The sequence below is a fragment of the Xiphias gladius genome, chromosome 11, assembly GCF_016859285.1.
Source record: "Xiphias gladius isolate SHS-SW01 ecotype Sanya breed wild chromosome 11, ASM1685928v1, whole genome shotgun sequence".
Taxonomy (NCBI): Eukaryota; Metazoa; Chordata; class Actinopteri; order Istiophoriformes; family Xiphiidae; genus Xiphias; species Xiphias gladius.
In genome coordinates, this window is record NC_053410.1 from 20,861,660 (window position 1) to 20,886,942 (window position 25,283).

The 25,283-nt window shown below is 43.2% G+C and overlaps 2 protein-coding genes across 4 annotated transcripts in view; both read right to left on the minus strand.

Annotated features, from left to right (window-relative positions):
• Nucleotides 1-5: 5 nt before the first annotated feature.
• On the minus strand, nt 6-7,378 carry pdlim1 (PDZ and LIM domain 1 (elfin)). Its single transcript, XM_040139545.1, has 7 exons — nt 7,004-7,378; nt 5,764-5,915; nt 5,134-5,218; nt 3,849-4,033; nt 2,648-2,796; nt 2,303-2,420; nt 6-686 (listed from the first exon to the last, which is right to left on the minus strand). Exons 1-7 carry the CDS (start codon nt 7,094-7,096, stop codon nt 500-502), a joined length of 969 nt encoding a protein of 322 aa, XP_039995479.1. The 5' UTR covers nt 7,097-7,378; the 3' UTR covers nt 6-499.
• A 1,272-nt stretch (nt 7,379-8,650) lies between these two features.
• Nucleotides 8,651-25,283, minus strand: part of LOC120796415 (sorbin and SH3 domain-containing protein 1) — a 34,348-nt gene continuing 17,715 nt past the window's right edge. For 2 of the 3 annotated variants that reach the window (XM_040139237.1, XM_040139236.1), the window contains 13 exons: nt 24,894-24,943; nt 22,712-22,890; nt 17,941-18,005; nt 17,580-17,750; nt 16,857-16,903; nt 16,316-16,430; nt 15,930-16,055; nt 15,635-15,829; nt 14,890-15,405; nt 14,112-14,207; nt 12,745-12,797; nt 12,523-12,629; nt 8,651-12,176 (listed from right to left, as the gene is read on the minus strand). In XM_040139237.1, coding sequence (XP_039995171.1) covers nt 12,109-12,176; nt 12,523-12,629; nt 12,745-12,797; nt 14,112-14,207; nt 14,890-15,405; nt 15,635-15,829; nt 15,930-16,055; nt 16,316-16,430; nt 16,857-16,903; nt 17,580-17,750; nt 17,941-18,005; nt 22,712-22,890; nt 24,894-24,943 — 1,788 coding nt within the window. In that variant the 3' untranslated portion in view covers nt 8,651-12,108. Of the gene's footprint in view, nt 12,177-12,522; nt 12,630-12,744; nt 12,798-14,111; nt 14,208-14,889; nt 15,406-15,634; nt 15,830-15,929; nt 16,056-16,315; nt 16,431-16,856; nt 16,904-17,579; nt 17,751-17,940; nt 18,006-19,320; nt 20,788-22,711; nt 22,891-24,893; nt 24,944-25,283 lie in introns of all 3 variants that reach the window. The other variant, XM_040139238.1, reaches the window with a different exon arrangement.

The window sequence follows — 25,283 nt, forward strand, 5'->3', positions numbered from 1 at the left end:
AGAACTGGTTTAAGCTAAAGTATTTATTTGGCAATGATATTCAAATGTGTTTTGAGCTATTTTGCTGCATAAAAGTAGGTCTATTTATTTAATAAAACTGTAGAAAACAGGTATTCTCTTGGGGGTGAAAAGTAGTCTGGCTTTCCACTGTTTCCATGATTCAAAAAGAGCAGAATGAACATGTACAAAGACAAACATCGTTAAAAACATAGTCGTTGTCATTCAAATAGAAAATATTTTTTAGGGAGTGAAAAATGAATGTCATCATCTCATAGTATTCATTCACTTTCCTGTTGTAGAAGCCAAAGTTAATGTGCAAATCAACATTTTGAAACCTGTAGTTCTTTACTTTCCTGCCTACCAGTGACTGTACTGAATCAGAATGCAAGAGAAGACAATTTTATAGTCTCAGGAGTAGCATGAGCTAAATGTTGTGTCTTGGATTATGTCATGGTGTCCTATAGTGGTGTTCAGTCCCAGGCTGAGCTAAGCGAGCACTCTACTTGGGGAAGACTGTGACCACGTCGTAGCCCTCAGGCGGAGTCACTCGCTCCCGTGCGTGCTTCTCACAATAAATCTGGTCCTCCACAAAGAAATGTCCCTTCTGTTTAAGGTTGACGTCGCAGTCTGTGCAGGTGTAGCACTCGGGGTGACGGAACTTGTCCCTCAGCTTCACCACCATCCCCCTGAAGTGTAGATGTAAAGATCATGTTAGGCTTGATATGCACAAAATTCTGTTCTTCATGTGTGCACATATGTACACAGGTTAGGAGCTACACTACATGGCCAAATCTATTTGGACATCTCAACATTACACCCATGTGTGACTGCTGAACATGTTCTAAAACCATGGACATTAATCTGCTGCTATAACAGCCTCCACTCTTCTGGAAAGACGTCCCACCAGATTTCTGAACTTGGCTGCAGAGCTTTGCTCCCATTCAGCCACAAGAGCATTAGTGAGGTCCAACACTGATGCTGGGTGAAAAAGGCTTGGCTCTCAGTCGGTGTTTCAGTACGTCCCAAAGGTGTTGGATGGGGTTGACGTCAGGGGTCTCTGAAGGCCAGTCAAGTTCTTCCACATCAAACTGGGAAAAAACATTTCTTCAGGGATCTGGCTTTGGGGATGGGGTCACTGTCGTGTTGAAAAATGAGGGGCATTTTTATGCTTTAGGTACAGCTGGACAGCAGGTAGAGAGACATGTCAGGAAAGGAGGAAGAGAGATGTCTCAAAACCACTATGTCCAAACAGAGACGTAGTGGTCAGCGTCTTAACCCCTAACCTACGGGGGCATCTCACATTAGACCATATACAGTATTGTATATCATTTGACATTCAAAGTCTCATATACTGTTGACTATGAATGATAACCATGGGTGGTCTGTAGAAAGTGAGTCATAACCTGAACCACGGTCTCTTGCTACCACAGACATTTTGTGCAATTTACACAAACAGTTCAAGATGTAGAAATGATTAAGTTCATTTTCATACTTTTCAAAATGGCAGTCTTTACAAAGAATGAAATAATTCTGTTGTACACTATTTCACAAGACAAATGGCTGAGTTAACATTGCAAGAGCTAAAAGAAAACAAAATTTTTGGTATTTTGATCATTATCTAATTTTTTAAATCTAACAACTAGAGTTTTTTTTTTTTTTTTTTTTTTAAAAATCGCTGGACTCTTGGGAGCTTTTGGTGCATAACTATCCTTCAAGTCAGTATGTGGATCTTAACTAGACTGGGCATGAGCAAAAGTATTAATTATACAGTCTGTTGAAAATCATCTCCCTTGAATAACAATGTAGATTTTAGGGATACTGAATCCAAAACAGTGAGTGAGTCCACTCAAATCAAGAATCGGTGGCATTGAAAATATTTACAGGGAAAATGAACTTATTAAAGTTAATTTCAAGGCAAGATTAAAAAAAGAAAAAGAAAAAGAAAAAAAAAAAGACTTGGCAGCAACAGGGCTTCAGGGAAACGGCTGCGGACTGCGGTTCATCTGGTTTTTTTTACTAAATGCAGCCACAAGGAGGAGACAAACTCCAAACAAAGACGACTACACTCCAGGGCTCTTCTTGCTGCATCACAACACATTTGTCACAGTGTGGAAGGAAAAACACAAAGCAAGACGAACAGCATCATCTAACATCATTGACTCTCCTGAAGGTAGAGATGAACACAGATCTGGGCCAATGAAATGGAGGTCTGGATTCCTATTAAGCCATAAATGACTGTTCTACTTCCTAGGTTTAGTGCATATAAAACACTATCTGTACTGAGGAATCATAAAATACTTACACAATCCCAGATCCACATTTGTCACAGATGGGTAACTTCTCTGCATTCCCCACTGACGATCCGATCTTTGTTGTGGGTGCTTTCACACTCCTGAACCCTGATGGTTTGTCAGAGTCACCTACAAACATCACAACGACTGAAAATCTTGGGATACATTTTGAAGTTTCACTCGTTCTATACACATCCATGTTTCTGTTCAGTGTAATCTGTCACTTTAAGCAATGAGTCATCAGGAACGTAGTCTCACAAAGCCTGATAATTGTGTTCCCCTAAAGCCATACATTGTAAAAGAGAAATCCTTGATTAGCCTTTGCGGAAGCTGTGAGTAATAAGCGGGATCCGTACCTGTCTCGAGAATCTCCTGAAGCACCTTGAATGAAGCTGATTGTCGAGGAGGCTCATCGGACTCCTGGTTCTCCTGCAGCATCTTGTACACCTCTGAATCTGCTGCCACAGGCGGCCGCTTGCCTGTCTTTGACGGGTCTGATGGAGCTCTACAAAGCAAGTGGGTTCATTTCAGTATTCCCGCAGGAGTCTCAGGATGCAAAAAATGTCAAAACATTCTAAGGAGGCAAACAAGGTTTCTTAACTTAATTTGATTATGGCTGAGTGAACTCTGAATACGTTAACTTGCTTGGTCATCATATCCACTCTGTAAAGACATATCAGCCAGGCTTTTGGGAGCTAGCCTAAATCTTGCAATACAAATTTTGCTGAGCAAAGTAATCAAACAACTATGAGAATCAGCTTATTCCAATCAGTGGCCTATGTGGGAGGGTTTTTAAATCAATAAAATAAATGATTCGTAGATGCATTCTTATTCTTTCTTTTAAGATTAAAACAAAGGAAATCATTGATGAGACTTTTAAAAGAGTGCTTTTGAATCGAATTGAATTGAATATTTTTAACTCAAGAGTGTGAAGAGTAAAAAAGTCGCTTCAATGTTAAAATTAAAAATAATGCAAATAATTTGGGGTAATAGCAGTTAAGTCTGTTGGGGTTTGTTTCAACCAGATGGACTGTGAAACATAAGTAATACACAACAATAACAAATGAGTGTGCTAGATGGACCCTTTAGCTAAAAGCATGTAAGCAACCTCAAGGGCAGTAGAGCATGCTGTTAAACCTTGACCTGCTCTTTCTAATTTAATAGGTGATAGTTCATGGATACACTTTGGATTTGACAAAGTAGAGGGGAAAAGGGAGCTGGGTAAGAGTCATGCAGTACCCATACTGTGTCACAATGGAAAAAAAACAAATATTCGTGAAACACAGCTAACAAGTACAAATGACGTAATCAAACAGTTGTTGTTAATGTGAAACAGAGAACTGTGTGAAAGTTTCTACATAAAGTTTTTTATGTGCCGGTACTCAGTCACCAAAAGCCAGGATACAGATGGGGTGAGCAATAATTGGCTTTCCATTGTTTGCATGATTCAAAAGGTAAGGTTTGCTTTGGGGTCTGTCTTGACTTAATCTTGTCCCATTTGGGATCCAGTCCTCACTGGGACTGGACTAAAGTGGTGTCATTTCAGATTGATCTTACTTGTCGTCGGGATCATTGGCTGTAGCTATGGTCTTAACCCCGTCCACAGCCGAGTTGAAGTTCTTGATGTTCTCTGAAGAGTAGAGACCAGAGGGGCTGTTGTACTGGTTAGTCACAACTTTGGAGCCAAAACCAGTGAACGGCAGGGCACTCCTGTTGTGGGTCGAGCCTATGTGTTTCACCTCCTGTTAAAATGAAAATAAAATTATTCTGTTAAAGCTTTTTGTGAGTACAGAAGCAAAAAGGTGGTGAGTTCAGGTATCAGATATTAACTCGCACACTGTCTGAAACATGCAACACGTAGTGCAGACTTGATGCAGTGGTGGTCATAACGTTTGACATCTTCAGATGAACTCTTTGTCTTGCACATGTACAAATGTGCAGTTTATATCATGTGGGTTTTTAATATCGCTCAACATTTGTGAACATCCAAACAACACTGTTCAACTGAAAACGTCAAAACAGTCTTATTTGCATCTTAAATTGCTGCTTCTAGTTTGATACAAAGTCACACATAATTTATCAGGATAATGTATGACCATGGTCTCTGCCTTAATTATAGCTAACCGGTTAACAGCCTTTAGAGACACGTCATGACACTGGCATGCCATCAAAGTGGGCACATAAATACCACAAAATCTAGCTCATGCTTCACAGTGGAAACACAGAAATGCCTCCAAATATAGCTCATGCTTCAAGCATCTGACATCTAAATTACAGAATACCCTACAGTTTCTTCAAGCAAGTAAAAGTACAAAAAGAAACTGACAATACTTGCATGGACCAGAGTTACAATAGCTTAAAAAGCATGATACAGTGGTTTGAAGATATATAAAAAAGTAAAATGGCATCAAAGTGACAGACTCCAGACAAGCACTTGAAACATGTCTTTGTGTGTGTGAGAAAAATACGCAACATCTGTGACATGTGAAACACACAGAGCCTAGCACACATCACACCATTTCCTACATGTATTCCCACTTTGGCCTCAACTTTCCACTCAGCGGGCAGGAACTGAGGCTTGCGTCAGAGCTTGGCTGATAAACTACCGTCTCCTAGGAAACCTCCTGTTGGGAAGTAAACAATGACTTCATCATTGGTACTATTGGGAAAAAAAAAAACCCACAAGCCTTTGCAGGCGTGGTGGGAAAGGAATGTGCAGGCTTCCAGAAACTGTATGGCTACCTGTAAATGGGATTTTCCCCAGTTTTAATCCGAATGACACAGTTGGAGGAGTAATTTTTAAAGCTCAAGTCCAACTTTCAGCTTCGATGTTGATACTCACCCGTGGCTCTGATGCAAGATTCATCTTGTATGGATGTGTCCTCCCTTCCTCGGATGAAAGTGGCGACCACATTTTAGTTTCTGACCTGAAGAACAGAGGAAAGAGAAAAAGGCTTGAAAGAAGCTATAATGACATAATAATTCTAGAGTGGGTTTAAATTTAACATGCCTGATTTTTTTTTTCTCTGTAGCTGCAAATGAACATGGTAATATGCCTGTGTCTTTGAATGCAACAGATTCCTTGTGGGTAAATGTTTCTGCTTGGCTTCCTCAACGGTTTACCCCACCTTACAGTCAACAGACTCTCTCTTAATGTGAACAGACTTATTTGCTTCAACCTTCCCGTTGAATCATTTTCATCATCCCTGCTGCTTGAAATCATCTGCTACCAGAAAGTTATGACGTCACGCACTGACATGACACAGAGTTACAACAAAACTTAGCATACGTATACTTCTCAAACTAAAGAGTACAGTGAAAAAAAAAATACAGACTCGCCCTTTAAAAAGCATGAATAAACATAACGTGGCTCCCTGAACACCTGGATTGTGGCTGAACTGGCTCATATTACTCGGTGTTTTTCATGCCCGCAGCTATGCACATCAGACTGGCACATGTTGCTACAGCCTACCTGTCTATGGAGAGCACCATCTCCTCAATGCATCCCTTGATCTTGTTCTGCGCTTCCAAGTGAGTCATGGTCTCGGTCGGCTCTCCATCGATAGCCAAGATCATGTCTCCGATACACAGGTTGGCCTGGGCTGCTTTACTCCCAGGGGTGACCTACAACACAGGAGATATGATTAATAAAAATGCAACATATCTTTTTAGAAGACGTGAAACACAAATTTGATTTAAAGTCAAGTATACGCGTATTCTACGATTTCCACATGTACTCTGTAAATGCTCCTTGTCTAATCTGAACCTACTGTTACTACTCTGTTTAACTCTGACCTCAAAGGACCTTTACACACATTTCTTTGTTTACAGCAAACACGGGCAAAGCCAGTGGCACTGGTTCAGGCTGAGCACTGCTTGGAGGGCAGCCTCTCGAGCGAAGATAAAGGCTTAAGACCTGAAGCAGAGGAAGACTCTGGCACAGTCCAGGAATTCCTAATCACTTTTCCATGGGTGGAGTGGACCGACCACGGTTTAACAACATTTACACCAGGGACAGCAGCCTCCACTGGGGCAAAGTACACAGTGGAAAGCCATATTCTGGTTTATTACTGTAACAGGAGTGTGACACAGTAAAATCTGTGTAATATTGCCTAAAAAAAGCTTTGTATTGATGTGTACAATGCTGTTGTGAGGTAACAGAATGGGCTGCAAAAGCTGTCAGCTTAGAAGGAAGAGGGGGGCTTAGGTGTTCATTGACTCTGAGGGATGTCAAAAAAAAAAAAAGGACAGTTTACATTTTCTCGTCCATATTATGCTTTTAATTTGAAGTTAGGACTCAGACATAAGATATGAGAGCCCAAATTTATGTGGAAGTCTGGGACTGATGAGATACTCGTATATCTCAACTATTGTCATTGATAAAAAAAAAATATCATAATTATAATTATCTTGTCTCATGTAATGGGGGTCCACAGACCACCATCTTTGTGTGTAAAGGTGTCGAAGTAAAACAATGGGCAAAGCCAGTAACGACACAGTAACGGCAGCTAACGTTAGCTAAATTAGAGCGATACCAGTTTGGCTTCCTTGAAGTAACGGGAGCCTTTCTGAACACTAGCTAACGCTTACTAAGTTTCTGTTAGTTCTCAGCGAAGTCGAGAGAGGACCAGAGGTGAAATGTTTCGTCGGGACAAGCCCAGGTGTGGTTACACTTGATAACAATGCAGCAGCCAGCAGTAGACCGAACTTACCCGGGAAATAGCCAGTGGCTGCTCGAAGTCCTTTCCCCCAACCAGCCTGAATCCCCAGGGTCCAGGACCCTGCATTACCACCCGGAGAGGCATATCGTTAATGTTGCTTCACTTTTTTTTTTCTTTTTTTTTTAACAGAGCCGACTGTATTTAACTTGTGTTTAAAGATCCGTCTCAGACTGCCAGTCCACTTCCTCCTGCTTGTGACATGTGCAGTGATCGATAGCCACAGGCTCGAGTCTGGCTCCGGGTCCGCAGCGTTAGAAGGAGGAGGTGGACCCTCAGGTTACAGTTGGACGAATAGATTTTTTAAGTTTCCACGCTGATAAGTGCGAGACCAAAGATCGCGTATCACGGCGACGGATCACTCCGCCGTGCGTGTGGGGGAGTTGACCAAGCGCCCAGTAAGAACACACGGCAGCGGCTACTGCGGGTCACGTGACACCGAGGGCTTTCGCATTCATTCATTTTCACAGATTCAAATAAATTGCTGTTTAAAAAAAACGACAGAACTGGAACAAACATAAACTTTGCCTATTGTTTTCGTATCAGGACACGCGTGCCATTGCTTATTTAAAGCTCCACGTACATTCAGAGGAAGACTGGCACATCAACTCCAATCTCAAATGTTGTTTTAGGATCGCTGACGGTATTTTGAAACTGCATGTTGACGATCCAGCCTGGATCATAATGTCAGCTGTTAGACTGGGGTTTAAATCTTCTCCAAACCCAGATACAGAAAAAAGACACGGCTTGTCAATTACCTTGTCACCTCCTGTACATTGCAGCCCGAGATGTCTGGTGACTATGCTTTTGTTTGGATGGTTCCACGTGGATGTGACTCATTAATAAACTTAACAACGGGTAGGCACATCTCCTCCATCAAAACATATTTTCAACTTCGAGGTTATAAGTTTTCCTTATGAATAATACTTGCAAAATGCAACTGGGAAAATGCAGCTCAAGTGACCTCATCTGATGGCCCCTCAACTTTCCGTGTAATGAAACTACTTGGAAAGCAGAGTAGAGTGATCCCTCTTCGTTTTTTTTTTTTTTCGCTGCTCTCAGATGAGCTCCAGTGTTTGTTTTAGGGATGTCAGCCTGCCGGCACGTCACCGTGTTATATGCGAGCTTACCATTTATGGTAGAGCTAAATCCCAGGATGTGGAATGTGCCGCTCCCAAACCTTGAATTCCTGCCAGAGGATCTCTGCTGAAAGTGGAGAGAAAGAGCTCCGGGCAGACAGACTGAATGAAACACGTCCTTTCATGTGGGGTTTTACATGCATCCAGAGCAGGCCTTCCGGGCATACCACTGAGGCCCTTGAAAATGTCTGGTTTAAAAGTGAAGCCCTTATAATATAGAAAATCTTTTCAAGCGAAAAGTACATCTGCTCCTGACTGTTAAGGCTGTAAAGACACCGCTATCAACATCATCACCCTAATGGGATTTTACCCATCTGACATACATATGTTGCTCCATAGGACTCGCGGAGCAGCCAAAACAGCAAGTGTACCATATAACCTGGCTGACATTACACAAGTTATCCTCTAACACCTATTACAAGCTTATTTCTACGGCAAAAAATAGCTCAGTCTCTGCTATCATTCAGATCTTTGCCAGAAATCAAAACAGATAACACACCGAATGGTTTAAATGGTTTATTAAATATTGCATAATACCGAAGTCACAGCAGTGTATAGTATCTTTACTTTAATATTGTCAATGTAACAGCACTGCAAATTGAAGCAAACAAACCAAACCTGTTGCAGGTTGTGCGTCTCATTAAACTAGTCAATTCATATGATTATTAATCATTAAGGTGAAGCATTGTGTCACACTTGTAGGTACTTGCAGAGTAGCTGACAAGCTCTTAGTAAATGTCCTCCCATCACAGAGACTAGGACAAATGGGAAAACCATGGTTACATTAAATATGTCATGGATACATTTCAGTGATACTCCAAAAAAAAAGAAAAACCATTAAATGAAAATGAGGCACGATGTTGCATCTAACATAAGGCATTATAACCCTCACAAATGGCAGAGTAATGTTCATATGCGTCCAACTTCCTGTGCTTAGTAACGCTCCAATCTGTGCTTTGCCAAAAATCCTTCAGGTAAATAAACCACTGCAAGTAACTGAGAGCTCAATCTGACGCTCCCATCGCTGGCAGTCTATTTTTTTTATTTTACATATTTACAGTCCTTCTTGTGCCGTGCTGCTCAAATAGTCTGCGTGTTCATTCAGGATGAAAGTTCAGACTTTTTTTTTAAATTTTTTTTTTTTTTACAAATTATGTGTACACTGCGCCACATTCATATATTCATACATTCATACATCCTGCGATGTTTTGTGGAGCGCAATATCACAGAAACAATCTATAGTGAGTTGTGTTGTGACTAAATGAGCGATTGCTTTAGTCCACCATACAGTCTTGTGTGTTTGAGACAGAACGAACCGTCTCTTCTTTTGCTCTGTCGGGGAACAAAAACTGTTGTGGACAAGCCTAAAGGTCAACAGACTCCCGACCAATCAGCACATTCACGAGGGGCTGGAGTTACACAGGAGAGAAAAGGTTTAGCCAGCAGTGGAGGGTGTAACAAAATACCTGAACATTATATCAGTGCTATACAAGCAAACCCACAATGCAGTGTAATATATTATGTGTTTTATCTTGCAGGGCAATATTCCCTCGTTGATGGAGGCAGAATTGTTAGTGGTGATCTGCACGGGAAGAAACACCTGATTTTGTCTCAACCGCAAACGTCAGGGAGGACGAAACACTGACTGCTGCTGAATTTTGTTAAATGAATGTGCTTCATCAATTATTAGACTTTGAGCCGCATACAGCCTCACACCATGTTCAAACAGTTGTGCTGTGATGATCAACATGCGCACAACTGTTGAACATTCAAATGCAGAAAAAAAAGATATAGTAAACAAACACTTTTAGATCTAGCGAGTGCTATGTTTTATTTTTCTATACTTCACTTAAAGTTTCAGATTGTGTGTACTCAGGCAATCATAAAGAGCTATGCTAAAAGGTAGGGCCACTGACAGTCTGGCACCATTTGATTGGAAATGTGTGGACTGGGAAAAAGATCCGACTTCAGCTACTCGGCGCTTCGGATAACTGACTACATCAGCCCTCCTGGTAGAAATTAAACAGATTTTTAAAATACTTTTGCAGCGAGTTCCCTGCAAACTACACCCGTCCGCTGCTCCAAGCAGGTCTTAACAAGCACTAAGAATGATTTGCAAGTGCTATTAGACAGCAAATCGCAGAGGTTGATGACAGCGAGGCATTTGATGGAAACACAAGCAGAGAAAAACAATAGCTATCATCTGTGCTTGTAGAGGGGCCTACTCTGACAGTGTGTTTTACGGGATCTGATGGGGCCGGAGATGTGGGAGCTCTGTACTGCGCAGGAAGACGGCTCCGATGCTTCGATAGCAGAATTCAAACCAATCTCTTCCATCAGGGAGCTATTGAAGCTCAAAGAGCAGCCTCTTAACCCTGCCTTCACTTCTGTTTTCTTTACGCTATATGCAAATACAGAAGCGTTAGCTAATAGTGTTTCATGCTCTGACTCGATTTGTCAACTTCTGACTGATTTTACAGTGCATGCTGACCGTTATCTGAATCATTCCCCTAACTGTATTACTCAAGTTGTTGTCATTACATATGAAAATATGTAGCCATATTTGGAAGGCCTCTTAAAGTTTTCTGTACACATTTACATGGCTAAAACATACAATCTTGTCAGTAAGGGCATGGTTAAAATCTCAATATGCTTTTAAAAATCAGTATGATTATTTTCTAAGACACCTTGCTAGCTTTCATTTAATACATTAAATAGCTTTTTGTGTCATCACTGATTATTAATCTATTATTTTGTTAGGTGGGATCTCCCTAATCGACCCAACAGGAAGTTAAGTGCTACCACGCCTGTCCTGTAGCTGAGCTGGAGCCAGGCGTCTACCAGCAGCTACCTTACAGGCATCAGCCATCAGCAAACACAGTTTACTGCTATTTCAACAGAGGAGGAATAAAAGGACAAATGAGTCTTTTCTGAAAATATGGGATGTGTATATACACAGTTTCTCTTCACTTCTATGAGACACGCAACACAGTCCACAGTTTCTGTATTTGTGTTTGATGTAGTAACTGAGAAAAAGAGAAATTAAAAGTACACTTCAACATTTTAGTGTTTCTAGTCATGATCATGACCGCAATAACTGTTGTACAACAACCTTTGGATAGAAAATGAAGACAATACTGAACCGGTATCTAAAGCTTGTGAATGCTGTGATGTTCTTGAAAAATAGCCAATAATAAATTGTACATAACGCTGAATGTATTTAAACTCCAGAGGGCACTGAACTGACATAATTTTCTTAAATCTAAACTGATGAAAATGATCTGTTGGACAAGAATGAACCAGCACATCAAACTCTACACATGTATGTTAAGTTGATCCAAACACTGAAGGTTTTCTTCTGGAAGTTACATCAACAGGAAGTGATTTTTTTTTTTCTTTTTCTAAGTCACGCGATGCATGGTTTGCATCATACTTAGCTAATCATGTTAAACACCTCTGGTCCTGAAAGGTAGCTCGTGATAAACTGCTCCAACCCGACATCACACAAAATTACATTCTGACTCCTCCAAAGTCCAGTTCAGGTAATAAGATCCTCTCTTTGATCCATAAACACTGCTCTGCTGCCGGCCTCCAGACTGAGGTGCTACGTAAACACATGTGCACTGTAAAATTACATGGACAAATTGGAAGCTATTATCTGTACAATAAAAGCTAGTTTGTAGTAGGTTTTCACAGAGAGATTCCACATGTGGAGATGGACGTATTCTGTCAAGAAGTGTGTAAAATGTGATCATGGTGTACACCCTACTGAGGTTTGGGCAGTGAGCTGTCTCTGTCTTCGCCTCGTGCAGTTGGACATACCTCAACCAAACCGATCACTTTCCCCAGACAAAATGGATTCGCCTGGCTAAATGACTATTCTAACCAGCAGCCGTGCATGATAGTAATGACTTCCCAAGCTTGACAGGCGACCACGTGTTATAGCCAGATTAGATATCTTTACAGTTTCACCTCCTTCACGTAATTCCCAGGGAAAGTCCCAAACTGTTTTGTCCTCTTTGAGGTACCTGTAGAGAAGAGAGACACTTATCAGGAAAAGAGAAAGAAAAAGGATTCTTTTCACATTAAAGGCTAAAATGACATTGACTTTAGTACAAAATAACACATCTGAGCTATGTTTAACATTTAGTGCATAGCCTGAGCATGTCCATTACACTGTATCATCCACTCTCATTCTTTACGGAAGGATGTGACACAGTGAAGATGACTCTACTTGTCTAGGAGCCCTGATCATACACATTGCACGTGTGCAGTCCTTTGCTGTCATTCTGTGGAAACCCTATATGGATGCATGTGACACAGTGAGTGTGACTGCATCTCTGAAGAATGTATCCCGGGGCCTGCAGCACATACCAACAAACCAGCCGTCATCGCACTTCTCCATGACGCTGACGAGATCTCCCTCCTGCAGCTCCAGCTCGTCATCGTTCTGCGGCACGTAACTGTACAAAGCCTGGAAACTGGAGGAGGATACAAACATAAACTGGTAAACTTACAAGGCTGGGAAGACGCAATATATGAAATCATGAGAAAATGAAAGTGTTGGTGTCGAACTAAAACACAGATCTTACTCACATTCCACAGTTGAGACGACTCGGCTCTGGACTGCTACTGTGGGAGTGGGGTTGCTGGGAAATGATGAGAGATTGTTTACTGGGGTGGGGGTGCAGTCTATGAACAGAGTCATGAGGGTGGTGGGACAGGGTGCTGCAGTACCTCACCGAGGTCTCAGCTATATTCAAGATCTCATTACACACTGCCTCCTAGTAGTAGTAGGTGAAGTCGTCAGAGAAAGACAGACAACAGGCCCACAGAGAGTCCCGGAAGAGGCCCAGGTGAAGTTGAGGGGGTAGGTGAGGAGTTAGAGAGGGAGGGGGGCGAAGGGCGAGACAGGAAGGTGGGTCCAGTGAGTAGCAAGGAAGAAAAGGAAGTGTTCCATTAAAAAACCAGGAGAAAAAGCAGAGGAGATGTTGGTCGGGACACGGAGAAGTGGCATGAAAAGGCAAGACACCAGAATGAGAGCATGCAGACAGGAAACAGGAAACATTACTTCACTTTTTAAGAGATACTACTCAGTTTGAACATGCAGTATTAAAGGGAAGCTGGCGGGTACAGCTTAAAGGAATATTTTGACATTTTGGGTAATACTCATATTCTACTTCTTGCTGAGAGTTAGATAAGAGAATTGATTTTCTACTCTCATATCTGTCCATTTGATATGAAGCTGAAGCCAGCAGCTGGTTAGCTTAGCTTAGCTTAGCATAAATACTGAAAAGAGGGGAAAACAATGTAATGGCGATGTAGTGTGATGGTGATGACCGGTGTTGCCAATTTAGTGACTTTCTCGCTAGATTTGGCAATTTTTCACACCCCTTTAATCCCCTTTTATATTTCTTGGTAAATGTGCTCTCATGTGGCTGTGGCTCTGGACTAACTGTGCTCAGTGTGTGGGGGGAGAGCAACAACATGTTCAGACAACCAATTATAGGCCAGACAGAAATGTGAATGAGTTGTTTGTCTGGGGAACTCCTCTTTATTTTTGTTGTAAATTATTTAATCTGACTATTTAAGTTTTTTTTTTCTGTCCTCAAAATACACAGTTTACAAGAGTATTGATCGCTGCCTTCAGCTTCATACTGAACAGACAAACGTGAGAGTGATATTGATCTTCTCATTTACCTTTTACTGAGAAAGGCACATTTTTTATCTCCCCGAAATATCAAACTATTCCTTTAATGAAAGGAGAGTCCTCTAATATATCACATGTTTAACATGTAGCACAAATGCAGAAGATATAGTGGGAGCCAAAGATGATGTGAGTCAAATGGATCTTCGAAAGTGATGGGTTTTGAAAATAAACAGATAATGAAGTCACTTAACAAACTTCACATAATTTTTGTAAATCTCCGGTGGAGATCCAAGGAAACTCTCTACCACCTTACCGCAAAGGAGTTAACGTTGTTGTTATCCTGGATGTCAAACAGCATCACAGGGCTTCTGGAGCTCCGTCCATGAAGGTCAGCCTCATTCTTCACAAACTGCAACACAAAAACGTCACATCAGCCTGGACATTTTAAAATAAAGCTTTCCTCTGGCAATCGCACCTCATATCCACCTGCTGTTAAAATGTCATACTTCAGAGACATTCAAGTTGCACTTCCTTGTAGGTGGAAACTTCGACCTTGCAGCAGCTCTTTCAAGCTAAAGCTAACATGTGAAACCTATAAATACTCACTAATAAATATGTCACTGTCCTAAAAAAATTTCCAACCTTCAATGGCATCCGTGTTCTGACACCTCTGCAGGGAACAACAACATGCAACCATATGTTGAATTTTATGAAGACAAAGTAATTTGAGCTCTCAAATAAATCCTGGAAGTGCAAGCACAATAGCTTCCAACAGTCCTTAACAGTTAGGAAATATGACACTGAACTACATAAACACCTGAACGCTGTAAATCATTTGGTGTTAGTACTGCACACAAACAACATGCAGACCTGCAGCCTAAAGCAGTGTGACAAGGTTGAACTTGTTCTGCCTTCACTAAACCAGCATATTCACCCTCTGAAGGGCTAAAATCAACTTCAGGTCAAAACTACAAGTTAGTCACATCTTCCGTACTTCATCAAACTCTGTTTTAGGGAATCAAACTGTGGCCAAAAAGCCCATGTTCCAGAGTAAGCCTCAGATGCAACACTGCACACCATGCAGAAGATACCTCTGCAGGGCTATTTCGCCTGCTGCCCGGGGCTGCGCGGCCCCTGTCCCCCTCTGTGCCTTCCCCCTCTGTCAACTCCTTCTCCCCCCTCAGCCAGCCCTCCAGCACCGGCCCGCCACAGGGGCTCACGCTGCGTGACAGACGTGGCGAGGGAGGGGAGAGCAGGAAGTCCTCCCCCTGAGGTGGGGTGAATGTGAGGAAGGGAGTGGTGGGCCTGGGAGGGTACGGCGGAGGTAGAGGGGAGGCAGATGGGGAGGCCATGGGGGAGATGCAGTATGGGCTGCCGGTGATGGGAGGCACGGGGCTGGCAGAGAAAGGCGGGGGCAGGTACTCGCCGCAGCGGTAGGACACGGTGGGCAGCGGCGGCAGGGGAGGGGTGGGGGCGGCAGGAGGGCTCCCTCCTCCCACAGTCAGGGAGATCCACTCAGAGGAGACAGCGTGGACCTCGGGCGACACGGAGCGGCGGGGGGAGCGAGGGAGGGGTAGGGGGGAGGTGGTCAGGCGATTACGATAAAACTTTTTAGAGCAACAGAGAGAAGAAGAAGGGATGAGAGAAAGAAAAGGAAATGAAAGATAAAACAAATTCACAAGACAAAAATTTAAACTAAAGGTGGGTGTCAAGGTGAACACAAAAGAGAATTTCTGGATTCAGAGATGTAGTATTAATAAAAAACCGGGTCAGCTCTCCACTAAATATGTGGATGTATCCTGAGACTGACCCATCAGTTCGACTTAGAGTCCTCACCTGAGGAGAAGCATTGGTGCTGCGCTGCGGCGACTGGCTGACAGGAGGGTCGGGATACTCCAGCCCGTTTTTGATGCGAGGTCTTCTGTGCACTTCTACGTAGGTGACGGGGAAGATGCCTTGGCGATTGGTGCCTGAGATTTTTCCTTCATACCAGTTCTCATCAACTCTACGAATTAGCGTGATCCTCTCACCCTGCACATGTTCAGAACATTGATAATAAATACTGTTAAAAAATTAAGTAAAAAAAGGTTTTAAAAAAATCAGTTTCTTCTGACAAACTCCCACTTCACACCTTTCTGAAGGACATTTCCACCACCGTGTCCCCGTTGAAGTTGAAGCGGGCGACAGCCTCTCCATATTCCAGGACCTGTACTGGGACACTTTTCTTTGGCTGGGCTTTCTCTGTGGGGGGAAGGAGCTGCACAAAAAACATATAACGAAAATGACTGAACAAGAAAAAACAATACAACTCAAATTGTGGCTTGCGGAAAAAATTACTGTGCAAATCCTCTTCCAAAATGCACTTACAGATGACACAGAAACTATTTCTACGAGTAACTGTCACAAAATGTGAATTAAATTATGTACCGAGCATATTATTTAACAACAACTTCTGCTGCTAGCTGTCCGTCAAAAATCCTTATTGTGAGTAAAGAAAGGCAGAGAGGACCCACATACCTCAACGTAACTTCGGGGGAAAATACCAACTCTTCCATGATGCTCCCCTTCATACCAGTTTTGATCCACCTGTCGAATGATGTACACGATGTCTCCTTTTTGAAATGGTAATTCCCTAGAAATGTTCCAAAGAGATTGGATACTCTCAAAAAATGAAAGAGACTGTTTTACAGCACAAATGTTAAGAGTGTGATCTCATGCAGAACCTCTGTCCAATAGCATTTATTATCGTACAGCATCTGCTTAGAGTTCAGGTGGTCCCATTCTGGTAGCAGTTAAGCTGTAAATCATTTGTTACTACTATTTTACTATACTAAACAGTAATTTCCCGCGATTGTCAGATTTTCTGGCACCGCTTCATCATCAAACCTGCCTATGAGATACTTCAAGTCAAAACAGAAGCCGGCTATCATTTCAGTAATGTCTACTCTGCTACTAAGTAAAAATACACAGGCAACATCTCTGTTGTACTGGATTGCAATAAATCGTAAGGTGTTTCTCAAACCACAGTTACATACAAATTCTGATTATTTCCACTTACTTTAGAGTTTCTGCTCTGAAGTCAAAGCGAGCCATGGCTGGAGTTCTCTGTGTGGATATAAAAAAGAGACTTGAGTGATTCTTATTTTATGACTAAAACTGCATAAATATTCTTAACATTGTACTGAGTCAATCAAAGTTTTCCAAAAGACTAAATAGTCTTACATCCTTGTCAGTTTTTTGGCTATTATACTCTTTGTGCTTGTCATTTATGTATATAAATGACAAGCACTTCTGGTATTTGTTATAAATTGTAAATGGCCTGAGTTGTCCTTTCAATGCCCCTTCTGTACATAAATATACAATGACAGGAATGACGTGCTTGTGCCTGACTGGGTTAATTGTCCTCTGGAGCAGGCCCAGCTACTGTGGGATGTTTACTGTCAGACTGGCCTGCCAAGAGAGCAGGCACACCTTGATAAACACAAGGGTGCAACTAATACCAGTTTCATTACATCTAGATATATATCTGGCAAACAGTGTGAACTGTGGGAGTGAAGTTTGGAAATCTGCTGGAAATATTCAGTGATAAACTCTCCATTCTATTACTGCTCCCACCCTCTGAATTTTTGACCTGGAGGAGAAAGCCATCTGTGTCTGCAAAAATCCTGCTGACAGGCCCTTCAACCCCCCCCCCAACAGCCTGACTCACACACAAACTGACAAAGCATCTGTCGTCTCTTTTCCTGCTTACAGAGGGATAAGACACAGCCCTGTATTGTACCTCTATGCCTGATTTCCTTCTCTCTGTGTTATCTGTGATGTTGAGCAGGTCTCCGAAGCGCTCGTTGGTGATGAACTGGTGGTGCGTCGGAACAATGCCTGTGTGTCGCCTCGACGCTGTGTCAGCCTCTTCCTGTTCCCGCTTCAGCCGCCGCTGCTCCTCCAAGATTTTCTACCAGGAAACCAGACTGAACTGTTTGTCCCCGCCAGATATGGGTCTCTTCTACTCTTTTATTCATGTGACACATTCCTTGATATGTATAATATATGATCTCCTCATTCATAACACAGCTCTCTTTACTAAATCATTGTCAGTGAGGTATAATTTTTGAAAGTTTGGATTCATTTTTAGGGAAATTCACCTCTTTGTCCCCATGACGCCTCCGCAACACTTCATCCTGGCTCTCCCCGTGAGCTGGGGACGAGTCTGGAACAGAAACAGAAAGAGGATTACGCTGTGAAGCAATTTCGTCGTCAACCTCAAGGCAGATAAATTAAAGAACAAAACCTTTCAGTAATAAGATGATGATATTGCAGTCAACTCCTTAATCCTCCTCCTCCTTCAAGTGAACATAATTATAAAAATATATATTAACTACTGTACAACCATGCATGCTTTAAATGAACACCATAATCTCTGCAACACTGAAACAAAATGCACACACACACACACACACACACACACACACACACACACACACACACACACACACACACACACACACACATCAAAAAAGCCAAATGTAATCCTGCATGCAAATAGGAATGGACACAGAATGACCCGATGTGTGTTCATGAAGGAAAAAAATGCAGGAAGGAAAATCTGAAACCTACTGTATCTTGGCCATAAGAAAATGAAGATGACATCATGGTTGTACTGATCAACCAACCAGCATCCATTATTTTAATGAAGTTTCACCTTATTAACTATCACTTAGTTTGCTTCCCACACCACCATAGATGTTTCACTCTGTGTCCCAGCGAGGGCCACAAGAAACAACTATCAATGTTTCAGGTTTGTGCCTGATGCCCCGAGAACTGGCTGTGACGTGAAAGAAATCAAAACAGGAAACATCCTGTCTGGCTAAAACAAACCTTTCATGGTAAGAGAATGAAAGATGGCAGATGTGAACAGTCCCCAAAAAGCAGAAAAAAAAAACCAAACAGAAATACAGAAACGGTGAGTCATCAATTTGAGAGAGCGTATGCAATGTTAATACATAACATCCTGCTTAAACATTACAGATGAATGCTGGGATTTTAGTTTAAGGTAAGTCTTTACCTAGGTATGGACTAAATTTTATATCTCATTATGGAATATAAAAAAAGACAGAAATCAGATTTCATCTACATTTATCTGATGCCGTAATAAGACACAGAATTCTGTCTGAATCAATGTACTGCTTATGCAGGCTCTAGCACTCTTGCATACAACTCAAATCTGATGTCACCAGGAGATATATACATTACCAAAAGCTGCCTTAACCTCCTACAGTGAAGTGTTTTGATGTGGGACCATACTCATTCACAGTGAAATGGAAGAGAACCAAACAGCACACTCAGTATGAGATGTAGGCTTCCCTCTCACTTTGTAAACACACCACACAGACTAGCGATGGAGGGTGGCGGCGTCGCTTTGTGGAGAAAAAGGGACACGAGGTGAAGAGAGAGTCGAGATAAATGAGTGACCACAGAGGAAGGAGGGAGGAGGGTGACAGTGGTGAAGGGATGGAGATAGCCACCTCTGCGGTGAGCTGCCAGCGGCTGCAGTAGGTTCCCATTGGCGTCCAAGCCCTGCCCATTACTCAGGTGGTCAGTGTGGCCATCTTCTCCATTACTCAGCCTCTCCAAGACCTCCAGGGAGGACAGGCGCTGAGGAATCAGAGGTCTGAGCTCAGGGGACAGGCTGCTGGGCCTCTGTGTGCCCATCGTCACCTTGGTGGCTAACACGGTTCTCCGAGTCTGGTGGGACTGCAGATTCTTCCGTGGCCTGAAGGGAGCAGGGCCCATGAGGAAGAGGTTTCCAGGCAGCGTGGTCTTCTTCTCCGGAGTCGGCGGCCTCCCCTGTTGGGTTGTGGCCTGCTGCCTCTCGTGCCTGAGGATGGTGGTGAAGCGTGTGTAGGAGGCTGGGCAGGAGCCTTTACATTTGCTTGGTTTGAGGAGCTGATGGTTCAGGTGGTGCAGGAGGTGGTGGTGGTGGTGGTGGTGGAGATGGTTGTGTTGTGGAGGGGACGCTGTAAACAGTGCTAAGGGACTCTTTGACGCACTGAAATTTTGCTGGATCAGTTCTGAGGAACTTTTACTGAAGATCTGCTCAACCTCAGCTTCAGTGTTAGAGGGGGACTCAGTCCGGATGTTGTGTCCCTCCTCTGAGGAGGAAGCAGCCTCCTCCACCGCCACACTGCTTGGTGACAAGGCCTCCTCCTCGGAGCTCTTGCCCTCTGTCTCCACTCGGGAGGAGGCATCCGTCTGGGTGGCATCGGCTACCAGAAGGGACTCCGCCGACACCGCAGACGCCATGTAGAGGTGGGCGGGGATGTGGTCGGGGCTATGGCTGTGGCTGGAGTGCAGGGTGGGCAGGGAGGATGAGCGGCTGGGCACTGAGCTGGACCGCTGGATGATCATTTCAAACTCGCTCACACGTGACAACACCGCATCCCGTGGAATGTTACCCCCGTCATCTGCTTCTGACCTTTCACCCCCCTCTGCCTTTGCCTTCTCAAAAAGGGAGGCCAGGCTCCGGACGCTGCCGTGGGGGCTGCAGCCGGCTGAGCTGGGCCGCTGGATGTGATGCATGGTCCTGTAGAGGCTGGAAAACTCAGATGTGCTCCTCCTAATTGCAGGGGAAACATTCCCGAGGCCATCCGCACACCCGCTGCCACAGGTAGACTTTGAGTCTGAATATTGCCCACTCTCCCTTTCCTCTGCTCCAGCAAAGTCTGTGTCACATGGCCCTGTGTACAAATCCTCACAGCTGTGGGCCTTTGGGTGCCTGACAGCATTAGTTCTGCTCTCCTGACTGTCACCACTGGGCGGCAGCAGCTTGGGCTTGAATTTAGAAGGCAGGATTTGAGGTATGCAGGCTTTGGCAGCAGAAAGAGGCTTCTTACTCTTAAACTGGTTACCTATTGCATTACTGGCAAGAACCGATCGACTATTTACAGAGGAGCAGGGTGAAATTATATAGCCATTCCCACCTTTATAATCCACTGGCAAGCATGCAGGACAACAGAATAAACAACATATTAGATTACAATGGTCACAGGTTCACACACATACACACTAAAACAGAGTCAGGCACATTTCTAAAGTAAAGACCGAGTTCCATCGAAAGTAGATGAGAAGAGGAAGCAGACTTGATGCACTGAGCATCAAGTTATAGATGACAGTAAATAATTATGTTTTATAAAAAAGGAACAAGGGGAAATTTACTGTCTAACAGATTCCTGCATTATCAGTATCACTGTAAACAGCAACATAACAAGTGAAACATAACGTATTAAAACAGCAATATGCCATGAAATGTTGCGATGTTGGATGTCTTATAGGAATTCTTACCACTGAATGCAGTAGCAATACAATTTAAAAACAAAAAGAAAAGAAGCAGCATATTCAAATTTTGTCTGTTACCTATTATGTATTCATGTTAGCGCTAAAAATTTGCTCGCATGTTTGCTGCATGTGCTGCTCCCCTACACGGTTGTAAATAAAAAATGCACCCTGACTCAACCTGACCAGTAAAATACGACAGTCAAAGACCTCTAGGACATTCACTTGTCAGTTCCTGGCTATAGTAGGCTTGTGACAGCATGACAGATGGAACTGGGAAATGACACAACACTTTCACATGCTGTGAAACACTTCTGTAGCATGAGTGACCCATCTGTCACATTCATATCTGCCAGAAAAACACACACTGAGGAAGTAAACTAGATATTTTTGAAGGGAATGTGGCAAGTAAAGTGTTACCATTCTGGCCACTGAAAACGCCCTCAAGGAGTCTCAGTTCTTTAAAAACACAAATGTTAATACAGATATTTTTTTATTTCATGAGCACAAGACTGAAACACATGATGAAGCACTTGGTTTCTAGCACTTGGTTATCTCTTGGGCCTGTCTGCACTTCACCTTGTATGTGGAGAACAGTAAGTGACTCTAATGATCAAGGTGGTGCCTCTGGCAGGAGGCTAATGAAAGAGCATGCTAGTCAGTTGACTGGAGTGCCAAATCCATTTACGGAATCTTTTCACAGTTCGACTGGGTAAAAGCTAAAACAGCAACTATCTAGATACACTGTATGAATGATTCTTCTTTTAAAATATTAGTATTTTGTTAGTATATTAGTTACTGTTTTGGAAATATACCCAACCAAAATGTAACGAAATGTAATGAAATGATATGTGTACGGTCACACTGTCCCTTCATTTGTCTTCCTACCATCTCCGCTTCTGTCCTCCTCCAGCGTTTCTCTCCCTGGCCATGTGCGCAGGCATTCCGGCCCCTGACCTCACACTGACAGCTGACTTCCTCATGCCTGCCCACCCTCTGTGTCCCTCCTGTTTATCTCACCCCTGTCTGGCCAGGTAGTGAAGAGCAGAGCTCTATTTATCTCGCTCGTCCCTCCTCATCCATCCATACTCTGGCCCTAGGCTCCCTGGCGCTAAAACACTTTGGAGACCTGCCCTAAGCCTGCCTAGTGACTGGCGACTCACAATTGGAGCAAGGGGGGGGGCCCAAGGTTAGCCTCCAGTGACTTAGCAAGACAACCTCATTCCCTCCATGAGTTTTCCAAAGCAGATGGCCAGTACATGTTTGATGAAAACATCCATGGCATCAATAATAAATCAAAAGCAGCTGAGGGAATGAATGCCGCGAGGTGACTGGCCAATGCTGTGAGGTCTGGGCTCAAACAAAATGTGTGGATTCCAACAGAAAGGTAAAAGGAAACACATGTATCCCTGTCTGACACGGTGAACGGTCCAAAATCAGTGTCTGTACCTCATTGGTTCTGTCTCATAAGGAAAGGCCTTCGATGGCCTGCTGTACTGTCTAGCCAGCCCCACATCAACCTACACAAACATACACACGCCTTCCATTTTACAGGCCACATATGTAAAGTGGCTTCTATCCTACCTTTAGAGGAGGAAGAGCTGCTGTGGCGCTTGTTTAAGGCCCGTAGACCTTGTAAGGGAATGTCGCCGCCCTCCAGGACACTCTTGTATACATGACGGTCGCACTCTGGAGCCGCAGGCTCGCTTGTGGACGATCCTCTGTCCTTCTCCACCTCGCTGTGTCCAGACTTGCTCGAGGAGCTAGACAGTGGTGAGAGGAACGCAGACAGCTAATTAAACACAGAGGAATTCATTCAGAGGAGTTGTGTTACAAGTTTTTATGATAAACAGAGGCACACAAACTGGGTAATGAGCAGTCATATGGTTCTTATTTAGCATATCTTGAGGTAATTCCTTTCTTTGCAGACTTGTGGGAGACAAAATAATCAGAGACAGAAAAAGGCAAACTTGAGAAAGAAATTGCAGGATTTGGAGGCTGATGGTGAGAGAGGGCACTGGCTTCTACGCATATCTTGGCATTGCAGAGAGGCCAACAGGATAGATTTCTATAAATATTCTCTGAACATTCCTACATGGTGCATCAACCCCTGCCATGCACCTGTACAACTCTCAGGTTTACTCTCTTTCACCCCGCTCATGTGTTACTCACGCTTCTCCTCTATTTGTACAGACAAACACGGTCATTAAACTGACAGGGACTCCAGTATCATACAGGGGAAATCAAAACCCATACAAACCTTTTTCACTCGATGTTAGGAGAAAGAGGAAAGTCATTTCCAAAATGTGTTTTACATCTGCAGTGTTGCCAAGTGAGTGTTATACAAGCTTGCGCAAATGTATGGATACATTGCTCTCCCTGTTCCATATCTCAACAAGAAGCTCTTTCATAGCTGTTAGAAAAAAATATGTGCAGACCGCAGGGAGCCATTAAAATCATGTTGGTTCTAGGTTTCAAGAATTCCCTTAAATGCTATACAGGAAATGTACAGTACAGGAGCCATGCAAGATTTAAGACCATCTCTTGGGAAAGTTCTGGTGAAATCAGCAGTCAGCATGCTGCCTGAGAGAGAACTAGTGCCAGCGCTTACTGCAGGTTAACTGCAATGTTTGATTCTTTTAGATGCAAGTATGCATTTACTGATTGGTACAATTGAATTAGGATGACAGCTTCTATTTTGAGGCTAAATATCAGCCTTCTTCCAATACTCTGACAATATCCACTTGCTATTTTAGTTTTTTCTGGCTTTTTCTGTCTACTATCACGCACACATTGTGCGTGTCTAATCAGGGCCCAAAAACATACGCATCTACTTAGAGGTTCATTCATTCATCGAACCACACTACACAGGCACATGTGGTTTTGCATTTTACAAACATGGTCTTTACAAGAAAATCCTTCAACATGTCTCCAATTTCAAACAGACCCCAACCCAAAAAAAAAACAAAAAACATCCTGCCCTCAAAACCTGTGCCTTTGAAGGAAGTCAGCTTATGACTTGAGTCTAAAGGGTTCAAACTTCCCCCATTACTTCATCAGGAGCCTTTTTACTTTCAAAATTAACAACAAATCAGCTGATTAAAAAGTTGGGTTAGGAATCTCTTTTCAAATACTAGGCCACGATGACATAATGATTGTAGCAGATGGAAAGTTCTTAGCAGAAACGGAGGGAGAAGCTTATTTTCCCTGGATTGTAACGCGAGACAGTTACCATGCCTCAGTCATAAATTCCTTACATTTTATTACTCAAACAAAAATAGAAGATTTCAATGTCAGCAGACAAAAACAAAAGTGATCGAGAGCTCGGTGAGCTTTTTCTTAATATGAGCTAACATCCTCCTTCATAATCCAGCCGCTGGTCATAGTTCTGTACAAGCACCCATTCAGAAGGAGATAACGGTTTTTAAGTTATGCAGCAGCTAGGCGAGTTCCCTCTATCCCAGTGACATCCAGGTTACTGTCTCTAAATAAATCCACACATAGCAGCCATGTCTTCACACTACAACCACCCACCCCCCTAAAAACACCATGAAACACATACAGAGGACACGTTGTTCTGGTAGCTTTTTGCCTTATTAACAGGATCTCCTCAGGAAGCAGGAGGCGGGTGAGCTCTACAGGGTGGAGAAATCTCTCTCTGACATTTATCCTCATAACATGCCTTAAATAATCATCTACATTCTGGGAGAAGGAAGCAAGATTTAAAGCACAAGTATCCAAATAAAAAGGAGAAGCATGGACTTACTACTGCTGCAGGTCGGAGGCTGTTTCCAGGGGGCTGAAAGAGGGGGCACTCTGCAACAAACCAAACAAAGAAGTCATTGATAGATCCACAGGAAGGTCTCCTCCAGCTAGAACAGAGGCAGGAGCATTAGCAATGGCCAGATTCTCTCTTCTTTTCCTCTGTGTCGTTCACTCGCTGTTCTGGGTTTCTGCCTCGAGCAGCCGGGGTTCTTAGCTTCTCTGGACTGGGCTTGGCATGGAGGAGTAAGCGTGTGTTTTGGCCTGCATGCAAGTTGGAGAAAACAAGCGGCAGTGAGGAGAGTGGAGGGGGTGGGGGGAGAGGGCGGGTGGGCGTGCATTGGTCAGGGGGCGCCCATGCAGGGAGGGGGCTGTCACAGACTCAGCCAATGGG